At 68.6% G+C, this 19,388-nt stretch overlaps 2 protein-coding genes across 3 annotated transcripts; one reads left to right on the top strand and one right to left on the bottom strand.

The window, feature by feature from the left end:
- Positions 1-815: 815 nt before the first annotated feature.
- On the bottom strand, positions 816-13,017 carry AP2A1 (adaptor related protein complex 2 subunit alpha 1). Of its 2 annotated transcripts, XM_075016559.1 has the most exons (23): positions 12,886-13,017; positions 10,690-10,758; positions 10,242-10,384; positions 9,905-10,098; positions 9,688-9,817; positions 8,986-9,087; positions 7,925-8,033; positions 7,274-7,424; positions 6,968-7,136; positions 6,650-6,787; positions 6,037-6,219; positions 5,739-5,836; positions 5,428-5,659; positions 4,982-5,146; positions 4,494-4,654; positions 3,803-3,871; positions 3,313-3,395; positions 3,121-3,209; positions 2,490-2,614; positions 2,271-2,387; positions 1,878-1,947; positions 1,584-1,718; positions 816-1,458 (listed from the first exon to the last, which is right to left on the bottom strand). In XM_075016559.1, exons 1-23 carry the CDS (start codon positions 12,950-12,952, stop codon positions 1,381-1,383), a joined length of 2,877 nt encoding a protein of 958 aa, XP_074872660.1. In that variant the 5' UTR covers positions 12,953-13,017; the 3' UTR covers positions 816-1,380. The 2 variants fall into 2 exon arrangements, with proteins under 2 accessions (XP_074872660.1, XP_074872661.1); XM_075016560.1 differs by lacking the exon at positions 3,803-3,871.
- A 1,260-nt stretch (positions 13,018-14,277) lies between these two features.
- TSKS (testis specific serine kinase substrate) lies at positions 14,278-19,316 on the top strand. Its single transcript, XM_075016614.1, has 11 exons — positions 14,278-15,049; positions 15,213-15,405; positions 16,108-16,203; positions 16,302-16,385; positions 16,455-16,538; positions 16,989-17,176; positions 17,386-17,472; positions 17,550-17,690; positions 18,492-18,627; positions 18,771-18,895; positions 19,172-19,316. The coding sequence occupies exons 1-11, from the start codon at positions 14,886-14,888 to the stop codon at positions 19,284-19,286; spliced, it is 1,413 nt and encodes a 470-aa protein (XP_074872715.1). The 5' UTR covers positions 14,278-14,885; the 3' UTR covers positions 19,287-19,316.
- Positions 19,317-19,388: the final 72 nt, after the last annotated feature.

The following is a 19,388-nucleotide window of genomic DNA, read 5'->3' as shown; positions in this document are numbered from 1 at the left end:
GGAATGCCCTGCTCAGACCCAGGGACCTGTTTCAAGGCATTCCAGAGTGCCGAGCCCGTGGCAGCGGTGGGATGGTTACCAAGGGCTGCTCCCAGGCACAGCCAGTGAGGGGTGATCTGCCTAACAGGACGGACCCAGCCCCCAGCAGGGTCCTTGCATGCCCAGGTAGCCTGGCTCCGCCCCGGGGCTCTGGGGGTAACGGCCCTGGAGAATGAGACAAGGTGGCAGCATCGGGGGCAAGAGGAGGCCCTGAGGGAAGCAGGGACAGGTTCCCACCTGGAGCCCCAGTCTGGGGGGCTGTCGGCTGCTGCCCCCAGCTCGCTGCCAGGCCCGTGGGCAGAGCGGGGAACGGGCATTAGACAAGCGCTGCGGGCAGGGGAACAGCCCCACTGCTGGGGCAGGGCCAACCACGGAGGACCTGCTGGTTGCTGCCCCCACAGCTTGGAGGCGGCTGGATGAAGTAAGTGCCCCGTCCCAGGGGCTCAGGGGCTCGTGGTGCCCTGGCCAAGGGGGTCAGACCAGGAGAGCCCCAGCTGTGGGACGGGGGCCCAGCCCCCCACCCTGCAGGGGAAAGAGCTGCTCCAAATGTCTTCTCCTCCCTACCTCCCATGCTGGGCCCTGGCGCCTGCCTCCTGCGCTGGCAGCACACAGACCCACTCACCCTGCCCTGCCCGCGGGCCCCTCCCTACCCAGAGCACCCCAGCCACAGGCTCCCGTGTCCCCCTGTCCTCCCCTCCCCTGTCCCTGTGTACTCAGCCCGGCTTGGGTCCCGCTACCCAGCCCCTGGCGCAGGAGCCAGACAGCCAGGCAGCCGGGGCGGCGTGGGAGGGCGACCCCCCATTTATTACAGTCACATGGAGATGGATACACGCGCTCCGCTAGAAACACCTAGAACGGCAAGTCACACGCTGCTCCCCACGGCTGCCCGCGGGGGGCTGGTCCCACGGGGGTGAGGCAGGAGATACAGCCCCCCACAACATCTTCCCTTCGGGGAGCGGCCCCTCACCTCCCCCCCATGGGCCAGCCCCAGGTTGGGGGTCAGGGCTGGGGGGGGCCCTTTTCAGCCCCCCCAGCTGCTCTGTGCTGCCAGGGGGGCTGCCCCCTTGAGTCCCCCCTCTCTGTGCAGGTTGGGGAGCCAGGGGCACAGAGCTTGAGGGGGGACAGTGTAAACAGACACTCCAGCTCCCCCCAGCCCAGAGAACGGGGGTGACAGCTGCCCCCCTGCCCGCTGCCGGGGGCCCTCCCAGGGGGCCCTGTTAGTCCATCCAAAGCACTGGGCCCCCCCGCCCCCGGGCCAGGCGATGAAAACACGGTTACCACGACGACAGGACGAGGTGGGGGCTCGATGCAGGCGCCCCAGAGCCGGCGCAGCCCCGGGGCTCAGAACTGCTCGGCCAGCAGCCCGCAAAGGTGCCGGGAGACCGTCTCCCGGCTGGTGCGCAGTGTCAGGCGGTACATCTGGGGGGAGAGGCGGGGAGGGTCAGGGGTGCCTGTGCACCCCAGCCCCCCACAACTGCCCTCACCCACCCACAGCCCCCACCTTCCCGGCCAGCCCCCCCAGCACCCCCGCCCCCGCCCCTCACCTGGGCCTGGGCGTTGGGCTCCAAGCGCAGCAGGCAGCCGACCTGCAGTGACTTGCTCTGGATGATGCCGGCCCCCACGAAGTTATCGGGGTTGGGGTCCACCTTGTCCAGCAGGGCACAGCCGAAGCCCAGCAGCTGGGGAGAGCCGGGTGGGTTGTGGGGGAGCCTTGGGGACTGCCGTGCCCCCAGTCCCCCCCCCAGAATCTCAGCACCCTAGGGCAGCGAGTCCCCCACCAGCCCCCACTGCCCCCCAGTGCAGGGAGAACCCAGGAGTCCTGGCCCCCAGCCCCTCACCTTGGCCTTGGTCACCTCAGGGTCCATGGGGTGATTTGCCTTGAAGATCTTCTGGGCTTCCTGCTGCGGCCTGGGGGGAGAAGAGGGTTTGGGGGTGTCACGGTGGAGCCCCCCACCTTGGGGGGTAGACACAGCCTCTTGGCCAGCTCCCAATGGGGCTTAATATGACTCTGCCCCTGCCCCCCAGCACCAGGGCCACAGGGTGGGGGTGCAAACAACTGGAGCCAGGCCTGGGGTCCCCCCATCCCAGATCGTGCCAGGCTGCCCCCAAGCCCACCTCCCTCTCCAGACTGGCTGCCCCTCCGCCTCACCCACCAGCATCTGGCTGTTGCTTCCCCATCTCACCCAAGCACCGACTGCCCCCCGGCCACCCCGCTCCACTGCCCCCCGTACTGGCTGAGCTGTTTCCAGCGCTGGAAGAAATCCTGCGACAGCATCTCGGTGGCCTGGAAGAACTTGTTCAGGGTGATGGGCAGCTTCAGGGTGATGCTCTGCAGTGTGCCCCCGTACCTGTGGGGGGGAGCTGTCAGCTCAGCGACGCCCCGCCTCAGCCGGACTCCAGCGCCCCTGCAGCCTGGGCTCTGCCCCCAGCCCCGGCCCCAGGGTCTCTACCTGAACTTGATGTTGAGCAGTGGGGCGAGGGTGAAGTCGCTCAGACACTCGATGTTCAGCACCTGCTGCACCTGGGCGCCGCCCTCCACCAGCGGGTCCACCGCCTTCGTCTGCAGGTTCAGCTGTGTGCCTGCTAAGGAGGGGCCGGGCCCCAAGTCCCCCTGTCTTCACCCCCGGGGTCCCCCTTCGCCCCTCTCCACGTCCCTCTGTCCAAGGTCCCCGTTGGCCACCCAGGGTCCCTCTGGCCCACAGGCCCCCCCCTCGGCTCTCCCAGGTCCCCTTGTCCTGCCCCCAGATCCCCTCAGTCACCTCCCAGGTTCCTCTATCCCCATCCCCCGCCCTGAGTCTCACTGTGTCTGTCCCCCAGGATCTGCATAAGCCCGGCCCCTCGGGCCCTGTGACCCCACCCCCAGCATCCCCCACAGCTGCCCGGGATCCCTCTGTCCCCACTCCCCAGGTCCCCCATCCCCACCTCCTGGGGATCCCTGTCAGCCCACCCCTCAGTGCCTGTCTCTGGGGTCATCCAGGACCCCTCAGCACCCATCCCCAGGTCTACGGCCACTGGCTAACGGCAGGGGTCCTGGCCCACTCAGCCCCTCGCTGTCCCCCAGCCTGCCCCAGGGAGGATATGGCTCTGCAGCTCCCCGGGGTAGGTGACCGTCGGGGTGAAATTCTGGAACTGAACCGACGTCTTGTTCCCGTAGAACAGGTACATCCGGCCTGGACAGAGCGGGAGTGAGGAGGGCTGCTTGTCCCACGCCCTGCTGGCCACCCCCACGCCCCCCTTCTCCCCCCCCGAGCGTCCCACCCCGACCGCACTCACCGAGGTTCTGGCGGAACTCAGATTTCACCCCAATCTGCAGCAGCTGGTTCTCAAAGAGCACCCCGTTATTCTTACACACGAACCTGCCACGGGGGGGGTGAGGGGAGTGAACTAGACTGTCAGTGCCCCCCCCCACCCCACAGGCCCCCCATCTACCGGGACCCCTCCCTCCTGCCTCACAGCTGCCCCATCTGCTGGGGCCCCTCGCTCCTGGCTTGCGGACCCCGCCGTATGGAGCCTCCCCGCATGAGGAGTAAACTGAACAGCACTAACCTATGGGGTCCAGCCCCCCGAGGCAAGGGGCAGACACCAGTGGCTGTGGGGAGAGTTGGGACAAGGGGCAACATGCAACAGAGAAGCAGAGACCCTCCTTCCGCCGCCCTCTACAGGGAGCTGGCCCTGGGATGGGGGAAGTGCAGCGCAGGTAACCACCACTCCCCTGCCCTGGGACCCAGGTATCCGGGAACTCACCCAGCCCCCAGACTCTTACTTGTTTAGCAGCTCATCAGCTTCAGAGATAGGCAAAGCGGGGTCCTCGGAGGAAGCAGCCGCACCCGAGCTGAGCAGGGGGGCGGCGGGGGCAGAGCAGAGAAGAGGGGTCACCCGAAGATGGAGCAGGAGTGGGGTTAGTTCCCAGATGGATGGACGGACAGACAGACGGGCAGAGGCAGCGTGACACACGCAGGGGCCACAGCAAGGCAGGCAGGGCTGGGGAGAACCCAGGAATCCCGGCTCCCAGCCACCCTGCTCTAACCACTAGCCCCCGCTCCTCCAGACACCGGCCGCTCCCCCATCCCAGGTGGCTGAGGGGGGCCCCTGCTCTGCAGGTTGGGCTGCATCCACCAATAGGGGGTGCAAGACTCAGAAGGCGGCACCAAGTCATGGCATCGTCCAATCCCAGGGCAGCAAGTGGAGCGACAAGCAAGAGTGACGTCCAATCCCAAGGAAGTGGGGGGGGGGGGGGGGAGAGGCACAGGGCAGGGAACAACTCTGGCCCCCACACTGCCCCCTTGCCCCCCAGCCAGGGACACAGCCCAGTCTCCCAGAGCCCCACCTCCATGGAGACCAACTGCCCCACAAGCCACCAGCGCAGAACCTCCCCCCGCCCCGTTCTTGCACAGACAAGGCCATGCCCCCATCCCTGCCTGGCGCGCGGGGTGCTGGGGGGCCGGCAGGCTCACCTGAGGAAGTTGTCCTCGGCGGCCGGCGCCAGGCCGGGCACAGCAGACGGGCTGTCAGAGAAGACGTCCACCAGCAGGTTCCCGGTGCTGGGGGGGGCGGTGGCGCTGGGGGGCGGGCCTGCCCGGAGCCCCAGTAAATCAGCTGATGGCGAGGGGGTGGACTGGGGGGGAGGGGTGAGACCGATCAGCTTGGGGACAGGGGGCGGGCTCAGAACCAAACCTGCCCAGCTCCTCCTCCTGTCCTGTCCCCCAGGAGGCCTCACCCCCAGCGCCTGAGGACCCAGGCCTCTGGGCCCCCTCCCCCCAGCCCCAAGCCTCCAGTTCCCCTCTTCCAGTTAGAGCCTCCCCCACAGGCTGAGAGCAGCTGCCGATAGCGAAGGGGAAAAGGAGCGAAGGGGGAACCAGAGAGAGGCACTGCTGGGGGTGGAGGGGGCCAGGCGGGGTAGGGTGCCAAGGGCTCTGCCAGCCAGCCCTAGGGTGGCACTCACGGTGGTGCTGGCTGTGGGCTCCACGCCCCCGTTGAGCTCCGCTCCTGGCTCTTTCCTCCCCTCGTCCAGCTCGCTGCCGGCCCCAGGACCCTTCTTCTTCTTCAGCTTGGCCAGGATGGATGACTCGCGCTCCGGGAAGGGCGGCATCTCCTCCAGCACTGTGGCCTGGCAGGACATTGGGGCTCAGGGCAGGGCAGGGCCCCACCCCCAACTGAACAGCAGCCCCGCCCCCAGGGCCAGCCAGGCTCCACCCCCAGGTATTACAGCAGCCCCACCCCATGGGCCAGCCAGGCCCCGCCCCCAGGCATTACAGCAGCCCCGCCCCCAGGTATTACTGCAGCCCCGCCCCCAGGGCCAGCCAGGCCCCGCCCCCAGGCACTACAGCAGCCCCGCCCCCATGCATTACAGCAGCCCCGCCCCCAGGGCCAGCCAGGCCCCGCCCTCACCAGGACGTCGGTGCTGGCGATGGAGCTGAGCTTCAGGTACTCCACGGCGCGCTGTTGCAGCTCCACGTCGGCGTTGCGGATCTGGCTGTCAGAGCGCAGCACCTCCTGGATGGTGCCCTTGGTCTCGGGGAAGAGGTTGATGAACTTGATGTAGGTGGAGAGGAGCAGGGCCCGCGTGGCCACGCTGCACAGGTGGAACTTGGAGTGCAGCAAGTTGAACTGCACCAGGGGGCTGCAGGCATGGGGGGAGGGGTGAGCACAGCTGGGAGGCTCCCCTACCCCCCCACCCCCGCAGGGCCCTTCAGCCGTACCTGGAGCGGGGGTCTCCAGCGATGAGGTTCCCGAACTCCCCCAGGATGTAGCCCCCAACCTTCACCATGTTCTCGTGGCAGGCGGGAGCCTGCAGGGCCTGGGGGAGAGGGGATCAGCACCACGCAGAGGCGTGACACCGGAGGGGAACGGAGAAGGGGGCGGGGACAGGTGCCCCCCACTTCCAGGGCCTGGGCACATATCCCCCGGCCCCAACCGCCAAGGTGCGCCAGCCACTGGCTACCGGCCCCCAGCTCCCCCCATGCCCAGGGCCCCTCCCCACGGTCCCCCCCGGCTGACCTCGAAGACGGTCTTGGCGGCGTAGCCCTGCACGTCGTCCCGGTTGATGACGATCTGGATGACGCGGTACCAGACCTCCTCGCTCACGTAGTCGCCCGCGATGCGGATCAGGTTGAGGATCGTGTCCACGTACCAGCTGTAATCCACCGCGTACTTCTCCGCCAGGATGGCCACCTTCAGCACCTGGGGCGCCCGCAGCCGAGGTCACGCCTCTCCCAGGGTGCCCCCGCCCAGCTCACGCTGCGCCCCGCCCCCAGGCCTGGCTCAAACCTGGGCTCCAAGCACCTCACCCCAGCCCCAGATGCCATCTCTAACTGCCCTGGCCCATGCCGGAGAGCAGCCAGGAGTCCTGGCTCCCAGCCCCATTCCCCACCAGCTCAACACCACTTCCCTCCCCTCCCCAAGCAGGGAGAGAACCCAGGAGTCCTGGCTCCCCAGTCCCCCAGTTCTAACCACTACCCCAAACCCGCTCCCCAAGCAGGGAGAGAACCCAGGAGCCCTGGCTCCCCCGTCCCTGCCCCTCAATTCTAACCTCTACCCCAAGCCCCCTCCCAGAGCAGGGAGAGAACCCAGGAGCCCTGGCTCCCACATCCCTGCCCCCAGCCCCACTCACAATCTCCTCGCGGATGGAGTAATCAGCCGTCTCCAGGTAGCTGAGCATCTCCGACACGATCTGCTTGGCATTAGTGCGATCGCACATGGCGTAGAGCAGGTCGGCCGCACGCTGCCGCACGCTCACATCCCGCTCCGTCTACAGGCAGGGGTCAGCACCAGCCGCGTGGGCACCCAGGCCTCCCCCCACCCCCACTCCGAGGGCACACCCAGGGGCTGCCCACTGAGGCCCAGCACCCAAGGGGCCCTCCCATGGCTCCGCCCCCTCAGCCACCAGGTCCCACCTTCTCCCCCGGCTCCGCCCCCAGCTCCCGCTGACCTTGAGGGCGTTGATGACCGTCTCGATGTGGGTCTTGACGGCCTCGTGGGAGAACTCGGAGCTGGCCAGGGTGCACATGCTCTCCAGCGCCAGGTACCGCAGGTTGGTCTCCCGGTGCTGCAGGAACTGGCCCAGCTGGTTACAGGCCCGCACCAGCAGGTTGGGCTCGCTGGGGAGCACAGAGGGGTGTCAGCGGCTGTGGGGCAGCAGTCACGCAGTGGGGCAGGAAGGGTGGGGGCATCTGGGCCCAGGCGGGGCTGAGACGTGGGGGGAGCCAATGGCCCAGTGGGGGGGATCGGGGCCAACCTGTCGTAGTGGATGATGAGGCTGATGCACTCGAAGAGGATGGCGTTCTTCGCGTTGGAATGCTGAACCTTCTTGGACTTGGGGGGCTCCTGCGCCTTGTTGAGGACCGTCTCCAGGCACTCGACTAGGCGCCCCTTCACTGCCGCATCCTCTGCAGGGGCACCGAGCCAAGGCTGGCAGTGCCAGGGGGCACCCCCAGGGGCCAGAGGGAGCTCGGGTGCCTGGCACCCATCCCCCATCACTCCCCCCAGGGCCTGCAGTGATCAGCCGCCTCAACTCCCCAAGGCCCCCAGAGACCTCAACCCCACCCTAACCACTAGACATGGCTCCCCTGCCTGGCCTTGGTGAGACACTGGGCATCCAGCTCCCCCCACCAACGGCCTGCAGAGACTCAACACCCCCCAGGGCCCTGAGAGACCACGGCACCAGCTCCCAGCCCCCGCTCTAACCCCTAATCCCCCTTCTCCTTCCCCAGAGGGCAGAGAACCCAAGTGCCTGGCGCCCAACCCCACCCAACTCCACCTACTGGCCTCCACTGCCCTCCCTGAGCTGTCAGAGAACCCAGGAGTCTGGCTCCTTCGCTGTCCCATGAGCAGCCACAGGGTCCCCAGACTCCGCTCTCGCCCAGCCAAGGGGGTTCCCACCCCCTACCTGGTGGGGGGTAGCACTGCAGCAAGCGCAGGAGCTTCACTGAGAGCCATGGGGCCGGCACGAAGTAGTAGGTGTAATCCTGCAGGTCCGTGGACGCCGACGAGACGATCTGGGCAGGAGCCACAGCAAGTGGGGGGTGGTCAGACCCCAGCCACAAGCCCTCCTGGCTCCCACTCCAACTGCTAGGCCCCGCTGCCCTGCCCAAACTGGGGACCAAACCCAGCAGTCCTAGCTCCCAGGCCCTCCCCCTTGCAGCACCGTGACCACTACACGCCAATCTCTACCCCCCCCACAAGGTGGGCAGAACCCAGGCATCCTGCCCCCCCCAGGTGCCCAACCCCCCCCAGCCTACCAGAACCCAGGCACCCTGCCCCCCTCCTAGGTGCCCAACTCCCCCAGCTTGCCAGAACCCAGGCGCTCTGCCCCCCACCACCAGGTGCCCAACCCCCCCAGCCTACCAGAACCCAGGCACTCTGCCCCCCACCACCAGGTGCCCAACCCCCCCAGCCTACCAGAACCCAGGCGCCCTGCCCCCCTCCCAGGTGCCCAACCCCCCCAGCCTGCCAGAACTCAAGCGCCCTGCCCCCCCGCCAAGTGCCCAAACCCCCCAGCCTCCCAGAACCCAGGTGCCCAACCCCCCCAGCCTGCCAGAACTCAAGCGCCCTGGCTCCCCTGCCAAGTGCCCAAACCCCCCAGCCTCCCAGAACCCAGGTGCACAACGCCCCCCAGCCTGCCAGAACTCAAGCGCCCTGGCTCCCCTGCCAGGTGCCCAACCCCCCCCAGCCTGCCAGAACCCAGGTGCCCTGCCCCCCCAGAACCCAGATGCCCTGCCCCCCCCCACCAGGTGCCCAACCCCCCCAAGCCTGGCAGAACCCAGGCATCTGCCCCACTCTCTGCCAGCCGGCCTGTGCCCCGCCCCCCACCAGGTGGAACCCAGGTGCCCCGCCCCCCCAGATGAGCCAGCCCCCCCTCCGCCCCCCCCCATGGACAGAACCCAGCTGCCTCATGCCCCTCCCCACCCTCCAGGTGGAGCCCGGGCACCGTGCCCCGCCCCCCCTCACCCGGCTCAGCCTGGACACAGCCAGGGAGACGCACGTCTTGAAGTCGTCAGGGTTCTTCTTGCAGAGGCAGGTGATGAGGCTGACGGCCGCCGTGACCACACCCTGCAGGGGCGCAGCCAGACCATGAAGGGCGGGGCATACCAAGAGCTGACTGCCGGGGGGAGGGGTCACTGAGGAGGTCAGCTGTGCCATGGGGCAGGGAAGTAAGATGTACCATGTACTGGTGGTGGGGGGCAATTGGGTGGGATGCACCATTTGCTGGTTGTTGCTGGGGCAGAGCCATGGGCTGGTCACTGAGGGGGCTGCAATGGGTCGTACCACAGGCTGGTTACGGGTGGGTGGGATGTATGCTGCTGAAGCAGAACATACCACATGCAATGGGGCAGGAGCACCTTGGGTGGGTCCTTGGGGTAGTGGAACATACCACATGGTCATGGGATGGGGGCATAGTTAAGGCAGGACACAGGCTGCTTGGGATGGGACATACCATGTGCTGGCGGTGGGTGGGGCCCCCGGGGGAAAGGACGTACCATGTGCTGGCGGTGGGTGGGGCCCCCGGGGGAAAGGACATACCATGTGCTGGCGGTGGGTGGGGCCCCCGGGGGAAAGGACGTACCATGTGCTGGCGGTGGGTGGGGCCCCCGGGGGAAAGGACGTACCATGTGCTGGCGGTGGGTGGGGCCCCCGGGGGAAAGGACGTACCATGTGCTGGTCGTTGAGCAGGTGCACCACGCGGGAGGTCCACTCGCCCATGGGCACCAGGTCGGGCGAGGTCTTGTAGAGACGCAGGAGGCAGAGGGCTGCGCTCTGCTTGACGCTGTCCATGGTGTCCCTGGGGGAGAGGCACAGAGAGGCTGGCTCAGGCGTGCGAGGAGGGGTCCGGTCCCCTCCCCTCCCCTCCCCGGCACAGGCCCCTTACCCAGCCACCAGCACACGGGGCACCTCGGAGGCGAAGGCCTCGGCCATCTCGCGGCTCCCCACGTTGGCGATGCAGTGCAGCGCCAGGCACATGAAGGTGGGGTTGCGGCTCGCCAGGTCGTTCTTGATGGCGTTGTTGATGAGGCGGATCAGCTCGCTGTTGGAGTTCACCAGCACCGAGATGAAGAGGTAGCCCTGGGGCAGGGGAAGCGGTGAGCAGGTGACACCAGAGGGCAGCGGGGCCCCCAAAGAAACGGCACCTCGGCCACCCAGGACTGTAGCAGGAACACGAGCGCTGCCCCCTCCCCAGCCCCCAGCCCCCATCCCGCCGCACTCACAATCTGCTTCTCTGTGTACTTGTTGGAGCTCAGCAGGTTGACGGCCTCCATGTGCCCGAAGTCGATGTCGTGACCCAAGAGGAAGATGAACAGCAGCTTGCATACATACTTCTTCTTGCTGTACCCGTCCAGAGCCTTGTCCCCTGGGCGCGCGACAGAGACGGGTCACTCACGCGGCCGCCGGGGCAGGGAGGGAGCTAGGGGCTGTGGTGTGAAGAGAGCCGTGGGAGCATGAACAGAGGCAGGGTGGTGGGTCTCACACCTGGTGGGAGGCTACGGGGGCAGGTTCAGGGTGAAGTGGGGGCTGTGTGGGAGTATCCCGGGGGGGGAGGGACAGGGTAAGGCGTGAGAGACTGTCCTGCAAAAAGGGAGGGGCTGCAGCGGTAGGAAACAGCCCCAGGTCCCCTCTGAGCCTCCCCCCACCCCCTTCCGCAGAGCCCACACTCACCCTTGAATTTGGACCGGATGTTCGCCAGCTCCTTGTTGATCCTCTTGATTTCGGCCTCTTTGCTTTTACCTGAAACAGACGCAGCTAGAACTGACTGCCTGGGCTGGACAAGCCCCACGTCCCACTGCTTACCCCCAAGCCAGCCAGTTGCCACAAGGGGACCAGAGGGGAGCTGGCACACCTTGGTGGGGACAGACAGCAGTGGGGGAGGGGAGAGAAGCGAGGCGCCCCTGAGGGGTGAGAGAGGGCTGGGGGGGGCACATGCAGGAGAGATCAGAGCAGCATATATCTGACCCGGGGGTAGGGGGAAGGGGAGACCAGGGGTGTGGGGCTGACTGGGGGAAGCAGGTCCCATGTGGCGGCCCTAGAAGGACTGGGCCGTTGGCAGGACTATTTGGGGGGCTAGGGGCATCGAGGGGCCTGGCACAGGGGCCAGGCCCTTTTGTGGAGCTGTGGGGAGCCGGCGCTCCCTACAGGGGACAGGCCCTGCCCCAGTTCCTGCCCTGGGGCCAGGTGGGAGCCGGTACCCCCTAGAGGGAACAGGCCCTGTGCCCTCTGTCTGTGCTGGGGTTTAACAAGTTTCCCAACAGCCCCAGTATTACCCCTGCCCTCTCCCTTCCCTTTTTGGGGTTGAAGCCCCCCAGACCAGTGTCCACCCAGCCCCATCAGCCATCTCTCTTCCACACCTCCCCTGGGCCCACAGACCCCCAGAGGCCCTATCGGAGCTCTGAGGAGCCTGCTGACAAGATGCAACCCATCTAGGGTCAGGCGCAGGGGCTGGCCCTGCCCCAGGAGCTGAGGCCAACAGGGCTCTGAGGTCCAGATACACCTCTGTGAAGAAACAGGAATTTCCAGTACAATTTCCAGGATGCTTGTGTGCCTCAGTTTCCCTTGCTGGCATGTGTAGCTACCCCACAGGTGGGAAAGGGTTAAGAAGCTGTTCTAGGGGCCTAGCAGACAGGTCACCCAGGCTAGGGCAGCCCCTGGCCCTGAACGGCCCATGCTTCACCAGCAGGACAGGCAGCAATTGATGTTGGGAGCTCAGCATGGGGTGGCAACGGGGGTCGGGGGTGGTGGTGAGGACTCTCGAGGCTTAGGGGGCTGGGGGTAGCAACAGGAGACAGGTGGGGAGAGTCAAACAACTCCAGCTGTGGGGCAGGGACCCCACAGGCCAAACGAGGCTCTTCCAGGCAGCTGGCTCGGTCAGAGCCGTCGGAGGTGGCGGGGCTCAGTCCCGATGTGGGCTGGGTGGGCAACCCTGCAGCCAGAGCAGGACCTGGGGCTCAGATGCTGATGGGTGCCACTGGAGGCAGGTCCAAGTTGCAGCAGCCTCTGTGGTCCTGCAACCCTCCAGCGAGTTGACGCCTGGGACAGAGACTTTCCTGCCATGGGGAGGGGGCCCTGAATGTACAACTGGACTGGGGAACCCCCCCACCACAGGCCACTCCTCGGGGCTGCTCAGCCAGCACCAGGCGGGGGGTGAGACGGGAAGGAAATGGGGTGCCCAGGAGTTACCCCAGTGCTACACGGCCGGCAGGCAGGGCGCCATCCCCCCACGCAGCGTGTGAGTACCAAGCCAGAGGCCTGGTAAACAGCAGGTCTCAGGGGCAGCTGGGCCGGGCTCCCCTCCACTGCGGGGGCAAGTGGGGGGAACAGCCAGTCAGTCCCGCCAGCAATGCTCTCCAGTGGACAGCCAGAGATGGCCCAGCCCCCTCCTCTGCAGGACTCCGGCCCCGGAGGGGCGATAGGGCTGCTCTGGGGTGGGGCAGCGACTCCTGCTCCAAAGGTGCCCCGGCTCCCCCTAGCGCCCCGAACACGTGTCAGGACGCAAACCTCCGCACTGCACTCCCAGAGCCCCCACCAGGCCCCACAGCTGCCCCGACCAGGGACTAGGGGCCGGACGGACAGGAGCTGCCCCCTGTGCCAGGCCCCTCGATGCCCCCCGCCCCCAAACAGCCCTGCCCAGGGCCTGGTCATTCTAGGGCCCCCCCGGTCAGCCCCGCACCCCCGAGTCAGACACGCCCTGCCCCGATCCCTCCTGCACGTGCCCCCCCAGCCCCGGCTCCGCACTTCCCCGCTCCCGCCCCAACACCTCCCCGCCTCTGCCACCCAGCGGCCCCCAGGGCCCGCCGCGCCCCCGGCAGCTCCGCTCTCGCCCCTCCCGCACGCAGCCGCCCTGGGCCCCGCTCCGCTCACAGTTGCGGATGTCCGAGATGAAGACCGCCAGGCCGCGCATCCCGTCCCCCTTGGACACCGCCGGCATCTCGGCGGCTGCGGGTCCCGCTTCCCCCGCGACTGCTCCTCCGGCGGCTCCGGCCCGGCCAGCGCCGCCCGCCCCCGCACCTCCCCGTTGGCCGCCGCGCCCGCCGCTCACGGACGGCCCCGCCCACGCCTCCAAAGTCCATTGGTCGCCATGCCCGCCGCTCATAGCGCGACCCCCGCCCATTGGATGGCCTCGCCAACCTTCTCAAGAGACCCCGCCCACGCACCGCGCCCATTGGACAGATCCGTTCTCCCTCAGAACCAGCCCCGCCTTTGCACGGAGCCCATTGGCAGGACGGCCACCACTCAGGGTCAGCCCCTCCAACCTTGCAGCGCCTATTGGACAGCCCTCCTATCGCTCAGAGCGAGAACAGCCTATACCGCGCTCCCATTGGTTAAACAGCAACCACTCCGCGCCAGACCCACCCATCCAGCAGGAGCCATTGGACAATCCAACGATCACTCACGCTCAGCCCCGCCCCTGCCCCGCGGTCATTGGCCGGCCTCTCAGCACTCTCTTCCCTGTGCCCGTTGCCCGCTAAGCGCTCCCGATCCCGCCCCTGAAATCTGCTCTGTAGCCCCGCCCTGTCACTCACCTCTATGTCCCGCCTCCCTGTCGCTCAACGCACAAGCCCGCCTCCCCCCTTTCCTCATTGGTTGAGCCTGCTGCCTCGCGGGGCGATAGACAGGCGGGGCGGGGCCACGGCCAGATGGCGGAAGGGGTCGGGTGGGGTGCGGCAATGAGCCGGACTCCTGGGTTCCCTCACGTTGCCCCTTTTCTTCTCTCTCCGGCTCTGGGGCAGCGGCTGGGCCGGAAGGTGGCCCCGCTCCCCTCCGGCTCGGGGCCCCTCAAGTGTCAGCCCCAGGCGGTGCCCGGAGGGCGCTGTGCTCCCGCGGGGTCCGGCCCGACTCGCCCTGCAGAGCTCATGGGGGTGTCGGCCCAGGGCTGCAGCCTGGGGGGGCCTGTCCCGGAGGGTGCTAAATGGGGGGTTCTATCCCGGAGGGGATGTCGTGGGGGGTTCTATCGGGGGGGGTGTTGTCTCGGGGGGGGCTGTTCTGGGAGTTGCTGTGCCGGGGGGGTTCTATCCTGGGGGGCCGGTCCTGGGGGGCTGCTATCCTGGGGGGGGGGGCTGCTATCCTGGGGGGGGTTGTTCCGGCGAGGTGGGTGTTTCTGACTACAAGCCTGCAAGCAGGTGTCCCCAAGGCTGCAGCTGTGACCCAGGGCCCCCCATGTGCCCCACAGCAGCGCAGAGCTGAATTCTGCACATAGGGAAACTGAGGCCTAATCAGCAGGAGCTCAGCCCAGGCCCAGTCAGGAGCCTTAAATGCACCCCTAGCCTGCCTCTGTGAGGGGGAGTTGACCCAACGGGGGCAGGGGCAGGGCTGGGAGCCCGGACGCCTGGGTTCTCTTCCTGGCTCAGGGAGAGGAATGGGCCCTAGCGGGTTAGAGCCGGAGCAGAGCTGGGAGCCCGGATGCCTGGGTTCTATTTTCTGTGTCCTTGGCCCCGCCCCTTCCTCTCTGTTACCTTTTCTGTGAACTGAAGTGAGGGGTCCCCCAACTGCCAGGATTGGGCCCTGGGGCAGGGATCTCTTCCCTTTCCACCCACCCCCACTGCTGCCTACTTTGGGCCTCTTCCCTCACTCCAGTAAGGGGACTATGACACACACTATGGCCCCTTCTCCTTGCAGAACCCCAGTGAGCTCACAGAGCCTTGCTGGGGTGTCAGCTGACGGCTGCGGCCGTGGTGGCCCTTGTGAGGTCACAGGGAGTGGCTGCGGCAGTTCCTTTGGCGTCACGGTGAAAGTCCTTCGCACAAGGGGCTGGCACTGTCTCCCCCTCCCATCGCACTGAGCCCCAGCTCCTTGCTCTTGCGAACCTGCGGCCCCAGCTCAGCACGAGGGTCGGCCCTTGACACAGGGGCCTGGCCAGGACCATGGCCAACGTGGTGGTGAAAACCATCTGGCAGTCGAAGGAAATCAACGAAGCTGGCGACCCCCCCGCTGGGGCGGAGACCCAAAGCCAGGGCGCCCGGGACCTGCTGGGCAAGGCCAGCCCCAGGGGCCTCCCCAAGAAGAAGAAAGCCGTGTCCTTCCATGGGTGGGAGCTGAGCGGGATGAGGGAAAGGGGGCTGGGCAGAGGGGGCTGGGCTGGGGGAGGCCACGACAGGGCAGAGCACAGGGCTGCGCCAGTGGGGACACTGCAGGGGCAGTGGGGAGTGGGGGGCTGAGGGCCAGCATGGCTGACCCCTGCCCCCCCCCAGGGTGGAGCCCCCCCTGACCAGTGAGGCTGCCCCCCGGCTGAACCTGAAGCGCTCCTCGGCCTGCACCAACGTCTCGCTGCTCAACCTGACGGGCGACGACTCCGAGTCTACTGACGATGGGGCTGGGCGGGGAGCTGCTGCCCCCGGGGACCCCGCCTGGTCCGAGGACGACACCGACCCACCCACCCTACTGGTGAGATCTCCGGGGTCTCCCCAGGCACCGTCCCTTCCCCACTGGTGAGGCTTGTCCCCAGGGCACCCGACCTGGGGGCACCTCCAATCAGCAAACCTCCCTATGGGGCCTTCCATTGCCCCCCAACATCAACATGGACTGGTCCTGGAGCCCCACCCACCTGGCACCCCCCTTTCACCCCCACCCTGCCCTGGGCGGGGGACAGTGGGGAGCTTTGTGCTGGGGGGCCCAGGTGTGATGTAGTGCAGGATACATGGGGGGCTCACAGAGGGTAACCGAGGGGACCAGGTGACACCTCTGGGCTGCAGACAAAGGAGGAGGTGGAGCCTGAGGGGTTTGAATTGGAACTGGGAGTTGGGAACAGTGAGTCTGGCTGGGAGAGAGAGAGACAAAGGAGGGGGCCAGGCCCCAGCTCCCAGTACCCCTCGGGGCCTCCTCTCCCCAGCATGGATGGGACTGGCTGTCCCTGCCGGCTGCACTGACCCCTCTGTACGACGCTGTGTCCTGTCGGCTAATAAACCCACTGGGCTCCTGCCAAGTGAGAATCACCCCTGCCTACGGACGGGGGCAGAGCCTGGGCACCCCAAAGCCCATTGCACCAGGAGGGGGGCTCTGAGCTGGGGGCTCTGCACGGGGGGGCTCAGCGCGGGGGGGCTCTGCACTGGGGTCCCGCCCGACCCGCACTCGCTGTTTGCCCCGCAGGACATGGTGACCAGCGGTTTGGTCCGCGCCAAGGACTCCGTCACCAGCCTCAAGGAGCGGGCGTCCCGCGTCAACCGCCGGGTCCAGAGCCTCCAGGTGGGTGTGCCGCCCCCCATGACCCCCCTCTCCCCCGGGCTGACCGCTCCACAGCCCCTCCCCCATCCCAAGCCCACCTGTGACCCCTGTGACCCCAGAGCGAGTGCTCGATGCTGTGTGACACCCTGGAGCACCGGCGGCAGGAGGCCGAGGACCTGGAGGAGTACTGCAGCCAGCTGCAGGTGAGGGCCCCCGCCCGCCCCAGACTGGGAGACACTGGCTCCCCAATAGTTAACCCCCTCGCCCCACAGGAGAGCTGCCACAAGGTCAGCCAGTCGGTGGGAGACACCGAGATCAGGACCAACGCGCTCAAGAAGAGCTCCCTGCTGCTGGAGGTGAGAGCGGGGGCGGGGGGCACTGCTGGGGGACGCTCGCAGCAGCAGGGTTCCTGGCTGGGGGCACTGCTGGGGGAAGCTCGCAGCACCGGGGTTCCCGGCTTGGGGCACTGCTGGGGGACGCTCGCAGCACCGGGGTTCCCGGCTGGGGGCACTGCTGGGGGAAGCTCGCAGCACCGGGGTTCCCGGCTTGGGGCACTGCTGGGGGACGCTCGCAGCACCGGGGTTCCCGGCTTGGGGCACTGCTGGGGGACACTCGCAGCACCGGGGTTCCCGGCTGGGGGCACTGCTGGGGGACGCTCGCAGCAGCAGGGTTCCCGGCTTGGGGCACTGCTGGGGGAAGCTCGCAGCACCGGGGTTCCCGGCTTGGGGCACTGCTGGGGGACACTCGCAGCACCGGGGTTCCCGGCTGGGGGCACTGCTGGGGGACGCTCACAGCCCTGTCCCCAGGAGCAGCTGCGGAGGCTGCAGCAGGAGGCGCAAGTCGGGGAGCTCGGTGGGCCGGCGCTGGAGCAGCAGGGGGCCGCAGGAACCCCAGAGGCAGGGGGCAGCCCCACCCCCAGCGCAGGCCCCCAGCAGGTGGCACTGGGCACCGGGCCTGAGGACGGGGCTCCGGGCTGTGCGCTGGAGGAGCCCAGGTGAGGGGGCTTCTGGGGGGCCCTGGCAGTCCAGGAACCAAGGTGGGGGGGCTGAGTGGGGGGGATTGGGGGAGGGGACCAGCTCGTGGGCGGGGGACAACCATCTCGCCCCTCCGCAGGCAGGGGACAGCTGGGGGGTGGGGGCCATGGGGCGCAGGGGGAGGTTGGGGGGAGCCCGCCCAGCCCAGCCAGCCCAGCCCTCTCCCCAGGCCAGGGCTCGCGCTGCGGCGGCCGGGGGGCCCATGGGAACAGAGGCACCGGGCGCTGCACGGCCGGCTGGATGAAGTCTTCAGCGTGTAGGTATCTCCCCCCCCCCCCGCCCCGGGCACAGGGGTCTCCCGCGGGCCGCACACTCAGCCCCTCCCCCCGGCAGCGCCTCCCGCACGGCCCAGGCCCTGAGCCAGCTCCGCGCCGACCTCGAGGGGCTGCAGCACGTGAAGCCGCTGCTGGAGGACGTGGCCCATAAGCTGGGGAAGCTCCGGGGCCTGGAGCTGCCCCCAACCAGCTGCGCCGGGTACCCACAGCTGGGAGAATGGGGGGCGGGAGGGGAAGTGGGGCGGGAGTGGGGCACGGGGGGCAGGGCTGGGCGGGGGGGGCAGTGGGTGGGAGTGGGGCACGGGGGGCGGGGCTGGGCTGGGCGGGGGGGGCAGTGGGGCGGGAGTGGGGCACGGGGGGCAGGGCTGGGCGGGGGGGGCAGTGGGTGGGAGTGGGGCACGGGGGGCTGGGCTGGGCGGGGGGGGCAGTGGGTGGGAGTGGGGCGCTGGGGTAGGGCTGGGGGGCAGTGGGGCGGGAGTGGGGCACGGGGCAGGGCTGGGTGGGGGGCAGTGGGTGGGAGTGGGGTGCTGGGGCAGGGCTGGGCAGGGGGGGCAGTGGGGCGGGAGTGGGGCACGGGGGGCTGGGCTGTGGGGGCAGTGGGGCAGGGCTGGGCTGGGCTGTGGGGGCAGTGGGGCGGGAGTGGGGCACGGGGAGCAGGGCTGGGTGGGGGGGCAGTGGGTGGGAGTGGGGCGCTGGGGTAGGGCTGGGTGGGGGGGCAGTGGGTGGGAGTGGGGCACGGGGGGCAGGGCTGGGCAGGGGGGCAGTGGGTGGGAGTGGGGCACGGGGGGCTGGGCTGGGCGGGGGGGCAGTGGGTGGGAGTGGGGCGCTGGGGTAGGGCTGGGCAGGGGGGGCAGTGGGTGGGAGTGGGGCACGGGGGGCTGGGCTGGGCGGGGGGGTAGTGGGTGGGAGTGGGGCGCTGGGGTAGGGCTGGGCTGTGGGGGCAGTGGGGCGGGCGTGGGGGAGGGGCGCCGGGGTGCCCCACGCCGACCCTCCCCCCCAGGCCGGGCTGTGTGAGCGCCCGGAGCCTGCGGCACGCGGTGGAGCGCGCGGTGGAACCGCTGCTGGAGGAGCTGAGGACGCGCCAGCTGCCCCCGGCCCCCTGCCCCGCCTGCCAGCGCCTGCAGAGCAAGATCCTGGTAGGGGAGAATCCCAGGTGGCTGGGGGCAGCGAGTCCCCCCAGGCCACAGCAGGAGAGGGGGCCCTGCAGCCCCACCCCCGCCCCCCCAGCTGCCCCACGGCTGGGGCCCCACACACCCCTCAGCTCCCCCTCCCACCGCAGGAGCTGGAGCAAAGCGCCCTGGAGAGCCACGCCCGTGCGGAGACCCTGAGCTCCAGCCTGCGCCTGGCCCAGGACGAGGCACTGAGAGCCAAGGCCTACATGGAGCGGGCTCGGCTCAGCCCCCCGTGAGTATCAGCACACCCCGGCAGGGGGTCCCCATCCCCTCCTGGCAGGGGCCCCCCCGGGGCGGCAGCTGGTAGTGTTAAGCATCAGAACTCTCCTGCACTGGGATGTAGGGTCCCAGGAACCCCCGGGGACGTGGAGCAACAGGGTCACCCCGCAACCCTTCCCCCAAGCGGCTGCTCTCAGGGACCGGCTCCCGGTGCCAGGGGACTCATTTCCCCTGTTCTGCAAATCCCCCTTCCTCCTCCAACCCGCTGTGTCTCCTTCTGCCCCCCCAGGGAGAAGCCCACCAGCCTGGACCCCCTCCACGCCCGGCTCAGCTCCCTGCAAGCCCAGCTGGCCCAGGATGGGGGTTCCCAGCCCGCAGCCTCACCTGCTACAGTGCAGCACTGAATCCCACTGCACCCACCAATAAAGCACCCACCTGGGCCTGCGCCTTGGCCTCCCTCTGTGGGCAGGGGAGGGGCGTGCTCTGAAGCTGCTCTAGGGCAGGTA

This window comes from Carettochelys insculpta, chromosome 22 (assembly GCF_033958435.1).
Source record: "Carettochelys insculpta isolate YL-2023 chromosome 22, ASM3395843v1, whole genome shotgun sequence".
Classification (NCBI taxonomy): domain Eukaryota; kingdom Metazoa; phylum Chordata; order Testudines; family Carettochelyidae; genus Carettochelys; species Carettochelys insculpta.
This window is presented reverse-complemented; position numbering and strand designations above follow the sequence as displayed.

Bases quoted from the DNA above. Each gene is read 5' to 3' on its own strand.
- AP2A1 (XM_075016559.1), bottom strand. From the start codon at position 12,952: ATGCCGGCGGTGTCCAAGGGGGACGGGATGCGCGGCCTGGCGGTCTTC. The intron at 9,818-9,904 runs GTAAGGGGCCTG...CCTCTCCCCCAG, and splicing joins CCCCGTGTGCTGGTGGCTGG to GGACACCATGGACAGCGTCA. The intron at 4,655-4,981 runs GTGAGTGCCACC...CCTCCCCCCCAG, and splicing joins AGCCCACAGCCAGCACCACC to TCCACCCCCTCGCCATCAGC.
- TSKS (XM_075016614.1), top strand. From the start codon at position 14,886: ATGGCCAACGTGGTGGTGAAAACCATCTGGCAGTCGAAGGAAATCAAC. The intron at 15,406-16,107 runs GTGAGATCTCCG...TTTGCCCCGCAG, and splicing joins CCGACCCACCCACCCTACTG to GACATGGTGACCAGCGGTTT. The intron at 18,628-18,770 runs GTAGGGGAGAAT...CTCCCACCGCAG, and splicing joins GCCTGCAGAGCAAGATCCTG to GAGCTGGAGCAAAGCGCCCT.